General features: G+C 38.4%; 1 protein-coding gene across 1 annotated transcript in view; it reads left to right on the top strand.

The window, feature by feature from the left end:
* The window catches only part of PRKCA (protein kinase C alpha), a 295766-nt gene that overhangs the window by 225267 nt on the left and 53094 nt on the right, over positions 1 to 17405 (top strand). Inside the window, exons 6-8 of the mRNA XM_065416263.1 lie at positions 9346 to 9502; positions 9624 to 9758; positions 10379 to 10475. Of these exons, the coding sequence (XP_065272335.1) occupies positions 9346 to 9502; positions 9624 to 9758; positions 10379 to 10475 (389 nt within the window). The remainder of the gene's footprint in view (positions 1 to 9345; positions 9503 to 9623; positions 9759 to 10378; positions 10476 to 17405) is intronic.

Here is a 17405-nt window from a genome sequence, read left to right as displayed (position 1 = left end):
CGATTAAAATATTGTTTTAAAAATAGTCTATCTGGAAAGCTAATTTGTGTATGGACATTCAGTTGTTTGTTCTCATATCTCATATAGTGCCGATCACAATAAGAGGTGCTTCATTTTTCTGAAAACCTCAGAGGCTGATGCAGCCTGAATCTTCCCTTCCCTTCCCACAAAATGTCATGCCTGTATATGACACAAAGGAAAGGATGTGTGCGCATCCAGAATGTGTCAAGTTGCAAAAAGTATCTTAGTTTAGGGTGCCCAATGGCTTAATTTATATTATGAGACAAATATGAGTAATTTTTCCAGTGCAAATCTCTTAAAAATATTGTTGAATAAATGGGATTGTACCCTATGTTGCACCTTTTGTTTTGTACATCTTTTTCTCCTTTAATAATTTAAAAACATATATAAAAGAAAAAGAAATTGTAAACATCAAACCCAGGATCAGGTTAATATGATTCCTTTCCAGCTCCGATGCTGATTTCAATAGACCTGATTCCATCAGGTTATCTATTTTACTTTGCAAATTTATTGTAGTCCCACAGTTCCTCCAAATGGACACTTGATGTATTGCATTCAAAATATGCAGCACGAGCATAAAATTTGCTCATTTATTGTAGCATACAGCTCTCGTCCTATCACAATTTTAGTATGTGAACATTAGAAACCTACCCAGTGTGTGTGACACCCACCACTTCCCCCCCATTTCCCATCATGCTTAATGACTCCTCATTAAATTCAGAGTCCAGTTCAAGGCCTCTGTGTCAGGGCCGGCTCCAGGCACCAGCATTCCAAGCAGGTGCTTGGGGCGGCAATCTGCAAGGGGCGGCAGTCCTTGTGTTTTTGCCGGCCCAAGCAGCGCGCAAAATTGCCGCCATGGACGGCGGGGGCTGTCCTTGTGCCGTTAGGGCGGCACGCACGTTTCCATGGCGGCGGCAATTCAGTGGCAGCTTCTATGTTCAGCTGCCCGCAGCGGCAATTTGGCGGCTTCTGTCTTCCAGCTGAAGACAGGCGCTGCCGCCGAATTGCCGCCACTGCGGAAACGTGTGTGCCGCCCTAACGGCACACGGACTGCCCCCGCCGTCCGCGGTGGCAATTCGGTGCGCTGCTTGGGGCAGCAAAAACAGTAGAGCTGGCCCTGTCTGTGTTGATAGTCAAAGCTGTCCACAGGATTGGCCCTTGTTACCTAAGAGATCACCTCTCCCTCTGCAGCCGTTTCCCTTCAGGACAGCTATCTTCTACTAGAACAATAAAACTGTCAGTCAATAGCGGGAGGTTCTTAAGTGCAGGAGACAGAACTTTCACAGTGGCTGGCAATATACCATGACACTTGCGAGAGAGAACAATGAGCACAGAACAGACTAAATGCAAAACTTATTTCAACTTAGTTTTCCCTTGATAATTTCTTCGCATGCACAGACTCCCAACGCACACTCTTGCTCACACAGGCAAAAATCTATCAGCTAATCAGGCTATTTGTTGCACTGGCTGGGAAGGAAGAGAAATATGTATTATTAATTTTATGCCAGGTTCTCAGATCCTGAGATGATGGGGCCCATACGAACAACCGTTTTAGTCAGGCAGATAAGATACAAAGATAAGAGTGGCTGCGTACTCTACCCAGAGACTAGGAGCGAGGAATTCCTGATATCTAATCTCAGCTTTTACATTGGTGCTGGCTTTGGATAAGTCATTTAGGCCCCAGTTCACAAAAGCATTTAAGAATGTGCTTAAATACGTTGCAGAATCAGGGCTGTATTGTGCTCTTTTCCTCATTTGTATGATGAGGATTATAACTGCTTACCTCACAGGAGTATTGTGGGGGTTTATTAAGTGCTCTGAATATTTAAAGCATTGTATAAGCATTTATTGAATTTACGTATTATACACTTAGTGATTGTGCTGGTATCACGGGTAAATTGCTTTGAAATTATTTAATAAGTTTATGCCCTCCAGTGTCACCTCTATTAACTTTGTCTGGCGGTGCTGTAAAATACAACTCATTAATTTGAGCTCTCTTGTAAAGAAAAGCAGTGATGGAAGTTGGGGTGGCAGAGCTTTTATCCCCCAAATTGAAAAGATGCTCCTAATTACAATTTGGCGCGTAGCTTTGTTTTTTCTCATGCCATCATTTTGATAAACATTATTATTACTTATTTGTATTGCCTTAGTGTCAGGTTCCAGAAGGCCCATTGTACCAGGTGGTGGAATGTGTACATGTGGAAAGAGACAGTTCCTGCACCAAAGAACTTACAATCAACTATGAAGGGAAACTTAGGCATAGAGAGGCAAAGTGACTTGCCCAGGGTGAGGCAAGAGGTTAGTGTCAGAGCCAGAACTGGAACTCAGGTTTCCCCGTTCCCAGTCTAGTGCTGTATCCGTCCTTTCTAAACAGGACATTTATTTTTCACATTAGTTTGTTTTTATTCAATTAAAGTTTTCTGAGCCATTTTATCAGCTGTAAGCATGCATTTGGATCCTGTAGATCAGTGGTCTCCAAACTTTTTTGATTGCGCACCCCATCAGTAAAACTGCCGAGGGAGGGGGGGGAAAAGAGCTGCTCGGACTCCCAGGCTGAGGGAGGGGGAGAAAAAAAAAGCAGCGCTGCTCCGGCGGCGCTCCTCCTGCCGCGCACCCCGAAGGATCCTCTTGCGTGCACCCCACTTTGGAGACCACTACTGTAGATTAACAGAGATTTAATCAATGTAGTAGCAGATCAATTGACTGTGCTGTCCTTTTTGTTGCTTTCCTTGTGACTTGTACAAGTATTGTAATAAGTAAAATTTCACCTGCTCAAGCGCTGTCTTTCATTTTAAGCAAGTAGTATAAATACAATATGCAAATACACCTGTCAGCTGATATTTACACAGTGGCCCATTCCACACCCCCTTACATTTTTAAATATTTCATATAGTTTTCTTATTTGTAGTTGACCAATATTCAAAAATCTATATTTTTTACTACTTTGAAATGTGTATATTGTGCAAACATGGTACTGAATAAAATCGTTATTTGACTTTGTATAGCACCTTTAACACTTTAGGATAATGGAGCTATTGTGTCATGTTAGCTAATAATTCTGCTTTTCACCGTGCTTTACTCTGACATCCGTGTTGTGTCTTTCTGTCATTGTTTATGTTGTTTTCTATTTGACAGCAGCAGTGCACAGTTGTAAATCCACCACAATCACGCCTTTATTTTCAGAAGGACAACAGATCCTATTCTGAAAATGGTGCCATAGCTGGTTTGCGAGTCATTTGACTGCTGGATACTGCTGAAAGCTGTCCTCTTCCAGCTCTATAAATATTGAGAGTAAACAATGTGTTATAATATGCCTGGGTGGCTCAGATGGTACCATTTTAACATCTAGGCCAGGAAGTCTTAGGTTCAAGTGCTAGGCAGTACTTCAACTTATACTCGGAATCTGACAATGCGATTCAGTGTTTGGAGGATGCTGTGACATGAGATAAGTTAAAACAAAATTTCCTTTCCTTGACTCTGGTTACATTCCAGGATCCCCGTGTCCTGGCCAGATAAAATAGTTTCTAACATTCATGACTGTGAAAGCTAAGGGTGAATTCACAAAGTCACTTGGTTACAATATCTACAGTAACTCAATTTCTACAAAACACTTAGGGATATGTTATTAATGAAAGGCCTCCTGTAAAACCAAATTCTAGCCTACAGCAAAATTATAAATTCCTTTACAGCTTGTGATAATGTTTAGAAAACAAAGGTATCCCCAGCGTTTCAATTATTGGGCGTGGTTATTTTCCAAATATTGCACCTCTAGCCCCTAAGTAAGTAAATTTAATAATGAGTTGATAGTATTGTGACCTTACATGAAATTATGTGACATGTTAACCTGTGTTGCTTTCATTCTCATCTATGCTTGTCAGCTGGTAATTGCAAAGTAAAACATCTCAATACCAGCTGAATGATTAACATTAAGTATTTAAATTAAAAATCTAAAGATGCGCAATTTTTAAATTCCAAAGCAGAAACACAATACAGTCAGCTCAACAGATGTGTTCTTGCCACATTTGATATCACAGAGCAGTTAACATTTGGTATGCAAGTCAAATGAAAATATGCCTGTATATGACCACAATGTGAGTTTTCGGCTGTAGTGAAAGATTGTCTCCCCTCTAGCATTTCTTGCCTAAAATTTCCCACCTTTGCTACCACTCTTTGATGCTATCATTCCCACTGGTGGAGCTGAATACGCTTCTGTGGCCACTGGCATTTTTAACACTATGTCATCTAGATCTGCACCAAGCTCGGTTAAAGATTGTGGTTAAAACTTTGGCAGCCACCAGAAGATGGTGGTTAAAACTTTGGCAGCCACCAGCTTCCACTGTTGCTATCAGCATTGGAGCTGGACTGGTGGTAGCATCAATGGCAAATAGGTGGCATGAAAGCCTAGTGTAAACAGATGTCTCTATAGCAGGAGCATCCAAAAGCAGACATAATCACTATAAATATTTGCTGCGGTGGATAGCTTTAGTTTCTGTAAATAGTTTTCTAATCAGGCATGTGGGTCAGAGAGAGAGCATCCCAACTTCAGTTTATGAAATACGTTAATTTATTATAAGAAATCAAGAAACATTCACCTGGAATGAATACATCCGAAGATTCTTCTTCAGAAGTTCCCAGTTCGAACTTAGGGTCAGATAATAGTTGCATATTAAGCAGTTTTATATTATTTTGCTCTAAAGCCAGTGCATGTATCTTCAGTAGTTTCAACAAACAAAGGCAAAGAAAGAGACGCAATAGTTGTGCATACCAGGAAATTCTACACCTGTTAGTGTAGTTTAACTACAGTCAGAGCAAAGTATTACCATTTTGTGAAATCGGATGGGAGAGTGTAATATTAATTTTTAAAAACACAAAGTTAAAGACAGAAACAGATGGATTAAGTTAAGATAATCTCTGGCTTATTTATTTGTTAAAATTTTTGAGGCGATTTTTGCCATCTTAGAATGTGAGGTTTGGAATTAGTGAGAATTCTGTTGGTTCAACTAGAGTAATGCAAAAAAAAAAAAAAAAAAAAGGCTCTGAGGGCAAAGTTTCAAATAAGGGACAATTTTAAAATATGTTTGCTGGAAAAGTTAGTGATTTTTTTAATGACATGAAAATTCAGTGTACTTGGAAGAGTGTTATGCCAAATTTTGGAACAAAATTTGACTGTTCAAGTCGAAAACAAATGAAGTTGAGTCCTGCTTTAAATGCAGTTCCCAACATCAGCTGTGTAGCCACTATTCACTCCCCCATTTTGATCAAGAGGTTGTTACTCAAAACAAAAGAAAGGCGAAAGGGAGCAGTGCAATGCTTAGGTTGTGGTGTAGATTCTGGCTCCGTAGAAGGTACTTGGTTTTTTTCATTCTATAGCAAAGAATTGAGAGTCAGGATTCTTGGGTTGTATTCCCAGATTTGCTATTGAATCACTGTGTAACTTTTGCATGTCACTTAACTTCTCTGAATCATCATTTTTATTTGCTATCTTGCGCCTCCGTGCTTGTCATAAGTATTATTTACTTATGTATTTATTTACTATAGCACCCGCTATGTGCTAGGTGATTTCCAAACACAAGAGCCAGTCCCTTTTGAGTCTCCATTTTTCTGGATCCATTTACAGTATTGCAGCATTGGGATTCTTGGGGATGCTTTTCCTTATCTGACAATTGTTTCATTATTTCACTCTTAAAGGGAGACTGTCAACTTAAAATCTAGTCCATTTTTGAAAAGGAAGTCAAAGTAATATTGTATCCGCAACTACGTGTGCTACCTCTGTTGTGCCAATTACTGATATTTTAAAATTGTGTTTTGCTATTTTCCAAAATGATTAGTAATTTCGGGTGCCAAACTTGAAATTCCTTAAAGGGGCCAGATATCTAAAAAGTTTCTGAGCACCAGCTCTCTGAAAATTAGGCTGTTCTAAGGTGTCTCAAATTTGGCACCCAAAAATCTGGGCTTTTATGGGGTTTTCCCCCCTTTCTTCTGCTGTATAAAAAGGCTCATACAAAGGAAACTGACTAACTGAGGTTGAAATTCACCCCTGAGCAGAGAGAGCCATCACCAGGCATATGAAGTCCCACTTAAACCCTCAAATAGCATCTTGGTGTTGCATAGCAGGGCCGCCCAGAGGGGAGGGCAAGTGGGGCAATTTGCCCCGGGCCCCACAGGGCCCCCACGAGAATATAGTCTTCTATAGCATTGCAACTTTTTTTTTATGGAAGAGGCCCCCAAAATTGCTTTGCCCCGGGCCCCCTGAATCCTCTGGGCAGCCCTGTTGCATAGGTTATGTGTAACCCCTGTACACCGGGGTGAAATTCACTCTTCCTGACTACATTGGGGACGCAATTAAAAAGAGTTGTCAAATATATAGACAAAATGGGGGAGAAAATATCCCGCCCCCTCTTCACTAACTTCTTTCATTTTTAGTATTTTACGTTTCAGTTGTGACAACAATAAGTTCAAAGTCAGGGGTCAGATTTTTAAGTTGACTGTGTCCCTATAATGCTGTTGTAAGAAGTGGTACATGTTAGGGATGGGTAAGAAACAGCCTCGTATATCCAAAAACTACGTCCCAAAAATTGAGAGTTTAGTTAAACTTGGACCAAAACCCAAAACACTCTGGATTTAGTTTTGAAAAACAATAAGTACTCCTGTTTTGCCTTTTTGCTCAGTGCAGATTCTGAAAACAGATTTCTGTTACAAATATTAGATTTTGTTCCCTTTAATAAATCAGTTGAACATAAGGAAAAACTTGAGCAACAGTCATTTATCAACGTGATGCTTTAGTGATTTTGCAGTTACCAATATTTCCCTGTAGAAGTATTACTATATTTCATCTTAAACATGGGTATCCGCTAAAGCCAGTACCTTAGACTCTGTCACTTGGCATTTCATTTAGCATTAAATGGATGATTTTCCAGGTCAGAAAATTTGTTTTAAACCCAACTGGTATGCCACTCCAGTGACGTTAGAGAGGAATAGCTCTTTTTAGTTTAAATGATTGTCTCTGGTGACAGCTGGCAATTTCCTTTTAAAATTTCACCAAGTTTTCAATTCATCATAATTCAGAAGAAATCAGATAGGAATGCTGTTGTGCATATGGCAGAGCTTGGAAATGGAATGTTCTGCTGCACTGAAAGCAGACGGATTGAATTTAGAAATTTAAAACGAGAAATAAGGGTTAATAGTTTTGAGGCAAAAGTCTCCATTACCCTGAGGCCTCTTTATGCTGTTCCAGTGTCTTAAAAGCAGTTGCTCTCTTCCTCCCCTCTCGCCCCCCAACGCACTCAGGAATGCCCTCAGCTGGTGTACCACTGGCAGAAAAGCATCTGTCAGATGTCAGCATCCCTTGCCGCCCCAAGGGACAGGCTCAGAAGAAGAAGCCAAGGCCAGAACACCACTGCACTGCAGCTGTTCTTGGCTGCTTATAGCCCTTCGGAGCCCACAGGCAGACTGAGTATAAGTCAGAGCAGTTCTGGGGAATATGGAGATCTCAGGACAGTGAAATGTGTAGCTCAGAAGGCTACTCCAGTGAGCAAAATTTTATACAAACAAGCCATTGGTTATATTTATGGTTTGGATATGCTTATTCAGCCCACAGTACGCTTTGCAAGTGAAAGGCCCAAATTGTCCTCTGTGATATGTCCTGTGGATCTCTGTTGCAAGCCCTGCAATTGTTCCACAAATGGAACCTGCATTAATGATAATTAGAGTTCAGCACAAAGTGGGGGTGGGGACAGTTTCTCAGTAGGGTGAAATTCACCCCTGGTCTGAGGGCAAACACAAAGCTGCTGTGCCACTTAAGCCTCACTTAAACACTCAAAACAGCATGACTTTCATGGCACATTGGACTTGTGAAGGTTCTCTGCACAGGGGAGAATTTCAGTTAATACATTTGCTCATCAATTTAAAGCACTCCTCTGCTGTGGCTGCTGGACTGTTTAATTAATGCTTGCTGCTGATGCAGTCGCAGATGGACCAAAATCTGGGTGTGCTGAGCCTCTGATGAATGCATCAGTTCCCATTGATGTCAGCAGTTGCTTGACACCTCTCAGGGTATGACCTTGTGAGACCCCCAACTTGAACGTAGACGTGTGCAGACCATAGTAGACTGTTCTCATCTGTCTCACACACCTGTTTGGGATCAATACCATATGGGCACATTTGTAGTTTCCCCCCCAACATCATAAAATTGGAAGCCACCACAACTTTCATGTGCAACTTGAGATAATTAAAACAGCAAAGTAACCTTGTTTTAAGTTTCTGACGTGCCTGTTCACATTTTTGTTGTGGCTCCATCTAACATTTTCATGAACATCTAGTCTGTAGAGAGTTTAACATTGTATGTTCTCCAATAATCAATTATAGAAAAATGTGTACAGCTTACCCACAATGCAACACATACCCTGTGAAATCTGTTGTTCGCAATTCAGGTACCTGTGTGACCCTGTTAACAGGCTATCTAAGCACCAAAATAAACAGCCCTGTGGTTAGATAATTGAGCACATAGATTACTTTAAAAGTACATTAAGCAAAATCGCTTTGTAGGTATTCCAGGCTTACCCAACTGCATTTATAATGGCTTCTGAACTTAAATCAGTTACAGTATATCCAAGATCTCCTTCCGTTGTATATGAACCAGTTTCAAACTTACAGAATTAAAAAAATCACTCTTCTCAGCCCTTCTGTTTCGTGACAGCAACTTAACATCTTTTTGAAGTCAAGGTACCAACATTTGCAAAGCTATCTTACTCTTGTAGGCTGCTGAATGCAATAAGATGGGTCTTGTGATTCAGAAATTGAACAAACAATACATCTGTTTGCTGTGTTCCCAGACTTCTTAAATTCTCCTTTTATTCATTTTTGCAAGTGCAGCAAAATGTAATACAGAGCTGCTATTTGTCCAAGTTAATAAAGGCACATAGAATAGTTACCAACTTAGAAGTTCTTTGTATTGGATTTGGTTGCTAAACAATCATACCATGGGCAGAAAATAACCTTTGTGGTGTGCCAGTGTTTTATGTGCATTGTCTAACTAACTGACCATTTCTTCCTGTCATGCTCAGGGCAGAAGCAAATATCCAGAAATGAACCTCAGCCCACGACAGTCAAAGTTTTGTCCACTAACCTGATCTCATTAGTGGATCTGCATGGGGGTTTTTTAGTTTTATTTTCTAATATGCTTACAATCAGTAATTTACATTTTTCTTTCCTGTGACTTAACGTTATTCTTTTGTTGTTAATGTTTTGTAGTCCTATATAATTAGAATTATGCTATTTCTCTTCTATGAATAGATGCATAATACATTATACATTTTACATTTGCAGTACGAGAAGCAAAAAACTTAATCCCTATGGATCCAAATGGACTTTCAGATCCATATGTGAAGCTGAAACTTATCCCTGACCCGAAGAATGAAAGTAAACAAAAAACAAAAACCATCCGTTCCACTCTAAACCCACATTGGAATGAGTCATTTACATTGTAAGTTCAATCCTTTTGTAATGCTATGTTATCTATGTAGCACCGTGTGGTTTATTGAATTGTACTTTTGAAAACTTAAAGCATGCTTACTTTTTTCTAATTTTTTCTTCCCTTTTTGTAGTAAATTGAAACCTACAGACAAAGATCGACGGTTATCTATAGAAGTTTGGGACTGGGATCGAACGACTAGAAATGATTTCATGGGATCTCTTTCATTTGGGGTGTCAGAGCTTATGAAAATACCAGCGTGTGGATGGTAAGAGGTGCCCTAGAAAGAGAGGAAGTTTTAAAAAGTTACATAGCAATATTTTCAACCCCAAGACATTCCTTATGCTTTTTGCATAATTTCCTGTGTTTAAATTCATGGATCATTAAATTAAACATGGAGCATTTAAATTATAAATAATCCCTCCAAAATTAAAATACTAAAAGCAAAAACGTGCATTTGAATTTGTGTGTGAAACTCCTCCTGCAACCAGCCAGTGCTGCAAACTCAATTCGGAGAGCAGAATTTGGCAATGTGGATGTTGCATTGATCTTGAATACGCAAGCCTATAACAGTAAATATATCATGATCAATATAACCCTGCTCAGAAGCACATAGTAACTGATTTTACAAAACAACATCTTGTCGGGTCCTTGTCTTATTTAATGAATTACATGTCCACTTTAAGCCTTATAAAATAGTTTTACTACACTATTGTGACAGTGGTTGAAATTCTGGCCCTATTGACATGACTGGGAATGATGCCATTGACTTCAGTAGGGATGGGATTTCGTCCTATATTTTCAGACAGGCTACATATACGATACTAAATATATTTTAATGAAGTAAAATTAATTTGGCCCGTCACCCTGCTTCCATGTGTTCCACAGGTACAAGTTGCTTAACCAAGAAGAAGGTGAATACTACAATGTCCCAATTCCAGAAGCTGATGATGATGGAAATGTAGAACTCAGACAGAAATTTGAGGTGAGGATTAAATATAAGTGGTGCTAGCTATGTTTTGCATATGTTTCCCCCTTGTTATATAATTGAATTAAACTCAGAGATGCTTTTTTTAAAAAAGAATAAGGCGGCTCATCATTGAGATATGTTATAATTTTTGCTGTGCGTTCTTGTAGCGTGTATTTTTGGGCTACTTAGAAGATCGGGCTGATAGTTTGTCAATAATGTTAAACACTATGGGCCCAGAACTAGTAGCATTTTAATATTAGTTTCAGGGGGTGCACAGTAATTTAATTTTTTAGGAGGAAATTATTATTATTTGTCAGGCACTGATTATTTAGACCTTTAAAAATATTTACAAAGGGCTCTGTCCTGAATCACTGAACTCACTAATGTGGGTGCAGAAGTCTCAGGTAAGTGAGTGACATTTCTGCTTATGTACAGGAAAGAGAAACTGCAGAAAAAACATATCTGCAGTGGATATTGCCTGCCTACTGTGATGCAAATTGGAATGGTTGGTCCTGCCTCTCGTTGCAAGTACAGAGGATGTTCCAACAGAATACTTGCTGTTCATTACACCTAGACAGACCCAGTAGCAATAGGGCACAGCACAGGTGGGAACAGTTTTGTTTCCAGCAAAGCCACAAATATACTCTTGTGAACTCAGTAGTCCTCCTGGCCGCATCTACAATTTTTTTGAGACATTCGTGGCATGGTGTCATGTTTCCTCTTTCCTAATAAGGCATTTGAGGATTTGACCCAAATTATTTATCTCAGACATAAATAAAATGCCTGCCTTGCACACACAATACCAAGCCTGCTTCTTTAGCTCTGAAATTATCATCTTTTATGTTTACCAAAAGACAGAATTCTGCACTGTTATTATAAAACACAGGTTAACCCAAGAAAATGAGGAAAAACAGCATTCAGCTTTCAAAAAGAATAGGTGCTTTTATTGCTCTTGAGTCTATGCTGGGATCAGCTGCTATACTTGTGGTCTGCAGCATGAAATAGGATTTATTTTATACATTTGAGAAGTGTTTAAAACTCCAGTTGATATTTTCATTTTCTTCCATGTACAATTGTACTTTCTCCAGCATAAATTTATTTTGCAGTATTAGGTCTTTCCTACTCAAGATCCTGTTTACATTTTATCCTATCTAGATTAGACTTTTTCCCGTTGGACTATGAATACAGGTGTTTCAAATTTAAAATGACATCTAGTGCTGTTTTGAGGCTAAGTCTGTAGACAGATAAAGTTGATGTTGCAGACACAAAAAGATGTGGGGAAAGTTTTAGGGTTTCTTTTCTTACGTTTTTTTTTTCCTTGCTGATGTGGGAGTGGGGCCAGGGGGTTATATGTAATGGTAAAATATATCACTTGGGTTTTTTTTTTTTTTAATTTTCTTACAACCTTTTGTAAGAACCATTTTACCAGGGATAAGAAAAAGTGCTAATGTTATAATGCCACATAAGTAAAGTTGTAAATAAGGTAAAAACTTAAAACAACTGCTTCCTGGTCTCAGAAGATATTTCAGTGTTATTCAAATGTCACTATTTTTCATATATGCAAAAAAATCTGGGTTGTCTACAAAATGCAAAATGATCATATGTCCCAAATTTGGATAACAAATGCCGCCTTTTCAGCAGCTTTAACTCATTTAAAATATACATTTTTTTTACACTTTAAATCTCTTCTATATGTTCATCAGTAATATTTTACTAAAGGGAGACTATTGAAATGAATGATGGCATATGAAAAGCCCTCGATAGATTGTGTGTTATTTCCTCCTTTAGTGTGGAGTATACAATTTTTTGAACTGGGTTACTGTGTGTGTGTTCATTCATGATGGGTGTTGATAATGTAGAAATGAAAATCCAGTTATGCATTTCTCATGACCGCTACAGCACAAAGACATGTGCCAAAATAAAAAGAAAGGGTAATGCACTTGGTGTTGCGCATCAGCTGCCAGAAGTAGATGAAGCTAATGTTCATTTGTTTTGACTATTCGTTATGAGAAAAGTGAGGTCTCCTCTTTGGCCTACCATGGATCAGCAATCATGGGTCCTGTCGTAACATCAGTACAGGGTACAAGGTAGGAACTTACGTGAAATGCAGATTTAAGGCATGGCCAGAACTGGGGGGGGGAAAATCCAAGCCTAGGTCAATATTATTGCTGAGAAGTATGAGACTGCTTTCTTTTAAAACATCATTACTTTCCTCAAAAATATATTCATTCTGGCTGTCCATTTTGGGCATTTTACCACTAAACATGTGATTGGAAAACAGTTTGTCAGCAATTAAAGTGTGCTACACACTATAAAGTTTGCTACAAGCACAAGGAAGTTGTAATGATATGCTCTTGATCATGAACCTGCCGGAAATACGTGAATTACAGATTAAAATATTTCAAATTTTGAACCCCTCCAAAAAAAGGAGGAAAAATGGTCACACTTTATATTAACAATACATTTATAAATAATAATATATTAACCATTTATAAATGAACAGTGTTAATAAATGGTTAATTTAAAAAAAAATCCAACAGGTCAATAGGTGGCTGATAATGATAGTTTATGACCATCTCTAACACCTTCTTGGTGACTGGGTAACAAAATGGCAGATGAAATTCAGGGTTGACAAATGCAAAGCAGTGCACATAGGAAAACATACATACTGTATGAAAACAACTGTGCATACAAAATGATGGGATCTTAATTAGCTGCTACCACTCAAGAAAGAGATCTTGCAGACACTGTGGATATTCCTCTGAAAACATCTGCTCAACTTGCAGTGACAGTCAAAAAAGCTAACAGAATGTTAGGAATGATTAGGAAAGGGGTAGATAATAAGGTAGTAAATATAATAATGCCACTATATAAATCCATGATATGCCCACACACTGAATACTGCTTGCAGTTCTGGTCATCCCATCTCAAAAAAGATATATTAGAATTGGAAAAGGTATGGAGAAGGACAATAAAAATGACTAATGGTATGCAACAGCTTCTGTACAAGGAGAAATTAAAAAGACTGGAACTTTTCAGTTTGGAAAAGAGATGACTAAGATGGGATATGATAGAGGTCTATAAATCGTGACTGGTGTTGAGAAACTGAATAAGGAAATGTTATTTACTCCTTCACATAACAGAAGAACAAGGTGTTACCCAATGAAATTTATGGGCAGCTGTTCTTAAAATTAACATAAGTATTTCACGCAACGCACAGTCAACCTGTGGAGCTCATCGCCAGGGGATATTGTGAAGGCCAAACTATAACGGGATTCAAAAAAATATTAGATAAGTATGTGGACGATATGCTGCCAGAAGCTGGGAGCAGATGACAGGGGATGGATCACTCGATGATAGCCTCTTCTGCTTATTCCCTCTGAAGCACCTGGCATTGGCCACTGTCGGAAGATAGGATACTGGGCTAGATGGACCATTGGTCTGACCCAGTATGGCCATTCTTATGTGTATTCATCTGCTAATGTGCTTATGCCCAGCTACTGATAACTTGTTACAGACAACATCTCTTAATCATGTACTAACCTTTCTAAACTATTTATAAATGTATCCTTAATATAAAACATGACTGGCAAAATATGCTTGAGTCTACAAAGCATTAGCACTCTAATGTAACTTGAGGGCACTAAGCATCTGGGAGACTTAGGCTATTTAGTTAAATGTTTATTAGCTGATTTGCCAGTAATATTCTTTAATTAAACTTATTAACTGAAATATTAATTAAATAAACTGGTGTCCGGTTTTTTATGAGTAAAATACTGCAAATAGTAAGTTCTGCACACTTGAAATGACTTCCAATGAATGTTTGATTGTAATAGGCATAGGTTTCATTCTTTTTGTGAGGTCTTACAATAGATCTATCATGTGAGCCATTTTCCCTCCTTGTGAGAATTTCAAATTTGGCACCTATTCAGAGTATGTGCTTATGTGTTTTTTAAGAGGCGTTACTGTGTTGTGTTTCTAATAAGCAGTGATGTAGGCACCTGAATACTGGAAATCTGACTTTGGTAGCTCAGCACTCTAGAAATCAAAGGAAATCATCTCTCATACAACAAATAGACAAGTGCAGCCAATGGGATGTGATCTCTATATGACTCTTGTAATTATTCACCTCCTGGGTGCTTTTGGTAAGCAAGCCAGTAAATAAATAAAGTTCTTATTTGACTGGCTATGGCAGAGTTTTTACCCGTACATAACATTTATATAAAAAATAGAACAAAGCCTCTTTTATTTATTGTATCTTCTTTCTCTCCCCTTCCCCTCAATAAAGGTGCATTTTGGGGGCATATTTTGCATAAGCAAATTAAATGTAATTAATTGTAGGGCTATGTGTTTGCTAGCGTAGCCTAAGCCAAATTAACCCTTATTTTACCAGGGTTGCCCAGTATCCCTAGACAGGGTACACCTGATGCTGACTCTGTGATCATCTCTCTTCCCATTGTGTCCTTGAGTTGTCTGTCTCCCTCTAATTTTAGGTTTGTTTATTCATTTTTCTTTAGGTAAGCTACCCTGAGTGGATAGGGAGATTATGCTGAGAAGTATGCTGCTGTTTATGAGCCAGTGGCACTTCCTAGGTGAACGGTGCTGCTGTTCTGCCATCTGCAATCAGTTCCCAGTCAGCTTTGGGAGCCTTTCAAGAAAAAGCTGCTGATCCTGAGAGCCAGTTTCCCAGAGACATAATTTGGTCAAGAACACAAAGGACAGGGACAGATAGACCTGAAGAGAGATCAGAAACCAGATGATAGCCCAGAACAGGTATCATTGACTTACAGTGGAAAGAGGTGAAAAAGAATAGAGGACATCAGGCATTGAACATGTTAAGTTTTCAGTTTATAGTCCTTGACCCACTTTACAATCCATGATGCAGTATTCAAGTCAATTTGAATTAATTTTAAGCGTAATAATTTTTATAGGCCCTATAGTGGAGGACCAATGGAATAAAATCAGTATGACTCAGAGTCTAAGTAAATAAAGGGAAAAGGACTTCAGAAGGTAATATTCCCAGACTGTACACATTTGGTAGAAGAAATTTGGTGTGGGAGAAAAAGGGAAAATGGGAGCTGTTTAAAGCAAAGCGGACTACTATATATTCTCACGGCCAATATGTAAGATCTAGAAATTCATGCATTATTTTAAAAAAGCTATTGTGTATGAATAAAGAAACACAAATTATAAATATTAGAAAATGGCAGGTGAAATGTACACAAAGCCTCAGCTGCAAAGGGTGGCAGCAAACTTTAGAATTTGAAATGGAGTGTCCAATATAAAATGGAGCAAAAACAAAGAATAAGAAAAACTTCAAAACTTAGAGTTAAATGGTCAAGAACTGATGAGGTCTATAAGAAATGTTCAGAAATACATAACTGGTTCTGAAGAGCATGAGACCCTATTTCAAAAGCGACTTAGGCACCTAGGGCCAGATTTTCAAGGTTATATAGGTACCTAAAGATGCAGCTAGACAGCTAGTGGAGTTTTCAAAAGCACTTAGGCACTTAACTCCCATTTAAATGAATGTGAGTTAGGTACCCAAGTACTTCTAAATATCCCACTAGGCACTTACCTAAATCTTTAGACTCCTAAATACCTTTGAAAATCTGGCCCTTAGGAGCATAAGTCTCACTAAAAGTCAGTGGGACTTAGGCTCCGAAGTGACTTTTGAAAATAGGAGTTAGACTTGCAAGTTGTTTAGGCACTTCTGACAACCTTACCTAGTGTAAGCTTAGTGATGGAAGAGGTTACCAATGCAGAGTACTTAATTCTTTGCCTCATTTGCTCACAAAGAAGGAGAGAGGATATCGATGACAGGAATACATTTTCCTCAAGCATCAGAAGGAATAATGAATGGAAGAGAGTCACTCCAGAATAGGTAATAGAAAAATTGGTTACTGAGTAATGGTAAGACACAATGGCCAGATGGGCTCCTTCCCAGAGTTATGAAAATGTTGACAAAGGAAGTTAGGAGAACTTCTAAAAGAGATGTTCTGAAGATCATTGGGAGGAAAAAGGAGTTAGTGAAAGACATGAGATTAGACAATTGCACATCTTTATTTAGGAGCAAGTTTAATCCATTTTGAGAGAAGCAATATGTCCCAGTTAGTACATGAATAAACATTTCATTGTGTTAGCCCAGTTTCTCTTAAATACTTAAAACATTCTGAGTCATATTCAGTTTAGGGTTGATATGTCAATTTCCTACTAAATCTGGGAGCAGACAGAGCAAGAGAGAGATTTGATCGGGGAGTAAGAAACTTCTGTAAATAAGCACAGCAAAGTCGAGATTGCCTTGGTGAAATTTAGCTTTTTAACAGGCATTTTCAGTGTCGATAGTTCATTAGAAAAAAATATTTCTTCTGTATTAAATTTGTTTTCTGTAGCTTTATCTTGTTTTTCTTCTATCAGAAAAAGCAGTATTTGCAGATGGGAGCTTCAGAGAATTTATCTGCCAAACTCTAAGAAGCTTCTACTGAGCCATGTGAAAACTGCAATATTTCAGAGGCTAATAACTAGGCTTAATTTGAGTGACTTTGCACAGAGACAGCAAAAAGATACATCCCTGACACAAAGGGATGCTAAAATTGAAGTCCCTGTTGCAAAGCTTGGAGGCACTAGAGCTTCTCAGTGAAACAGTTGTAGGCATTTTTTTAACATGGGCAAAACAAGATATTTTTCCCTAATCTCATTCACAGAAATGTCTGAACTGCTTTAGCAGAAATGTAAGAAAACATTTTTAAAAAATACCATTAGGTAGACCAGCAACATGGAAAATGGTTTGTTTGGTAAAGTTAAAAGAAATTGAAAAAAGACTTTTATACCTGAAAGTATCAGATAGTCTTAGCTATAGGCATGTTGCATTCTATACCACCTATAAGAATATAGACAGAAATAAAGCAGATTCTTCTGTATAATCTTAGGGTGCTGATGGATAGT

This window comes from Emys orbicularis, chromosome 13 (assembly GCF_028017835.1).
Source record: "Emys orbicularis isolate rEmyOrb1 chromosome 13, rEmyOrb1.hap1, whole genome shotgun sequence".
In the NCBI taxonomy this organism is placed as follows: Eukaryota; Metazoa; Chordata; order Testudines; family Emydidae; genus Emys; species Emys orbicularis.
Note: the sequence above shows the minus strand (reverse complement) of the source record. Positions and strands in the feature narration are given on the sequence as shown.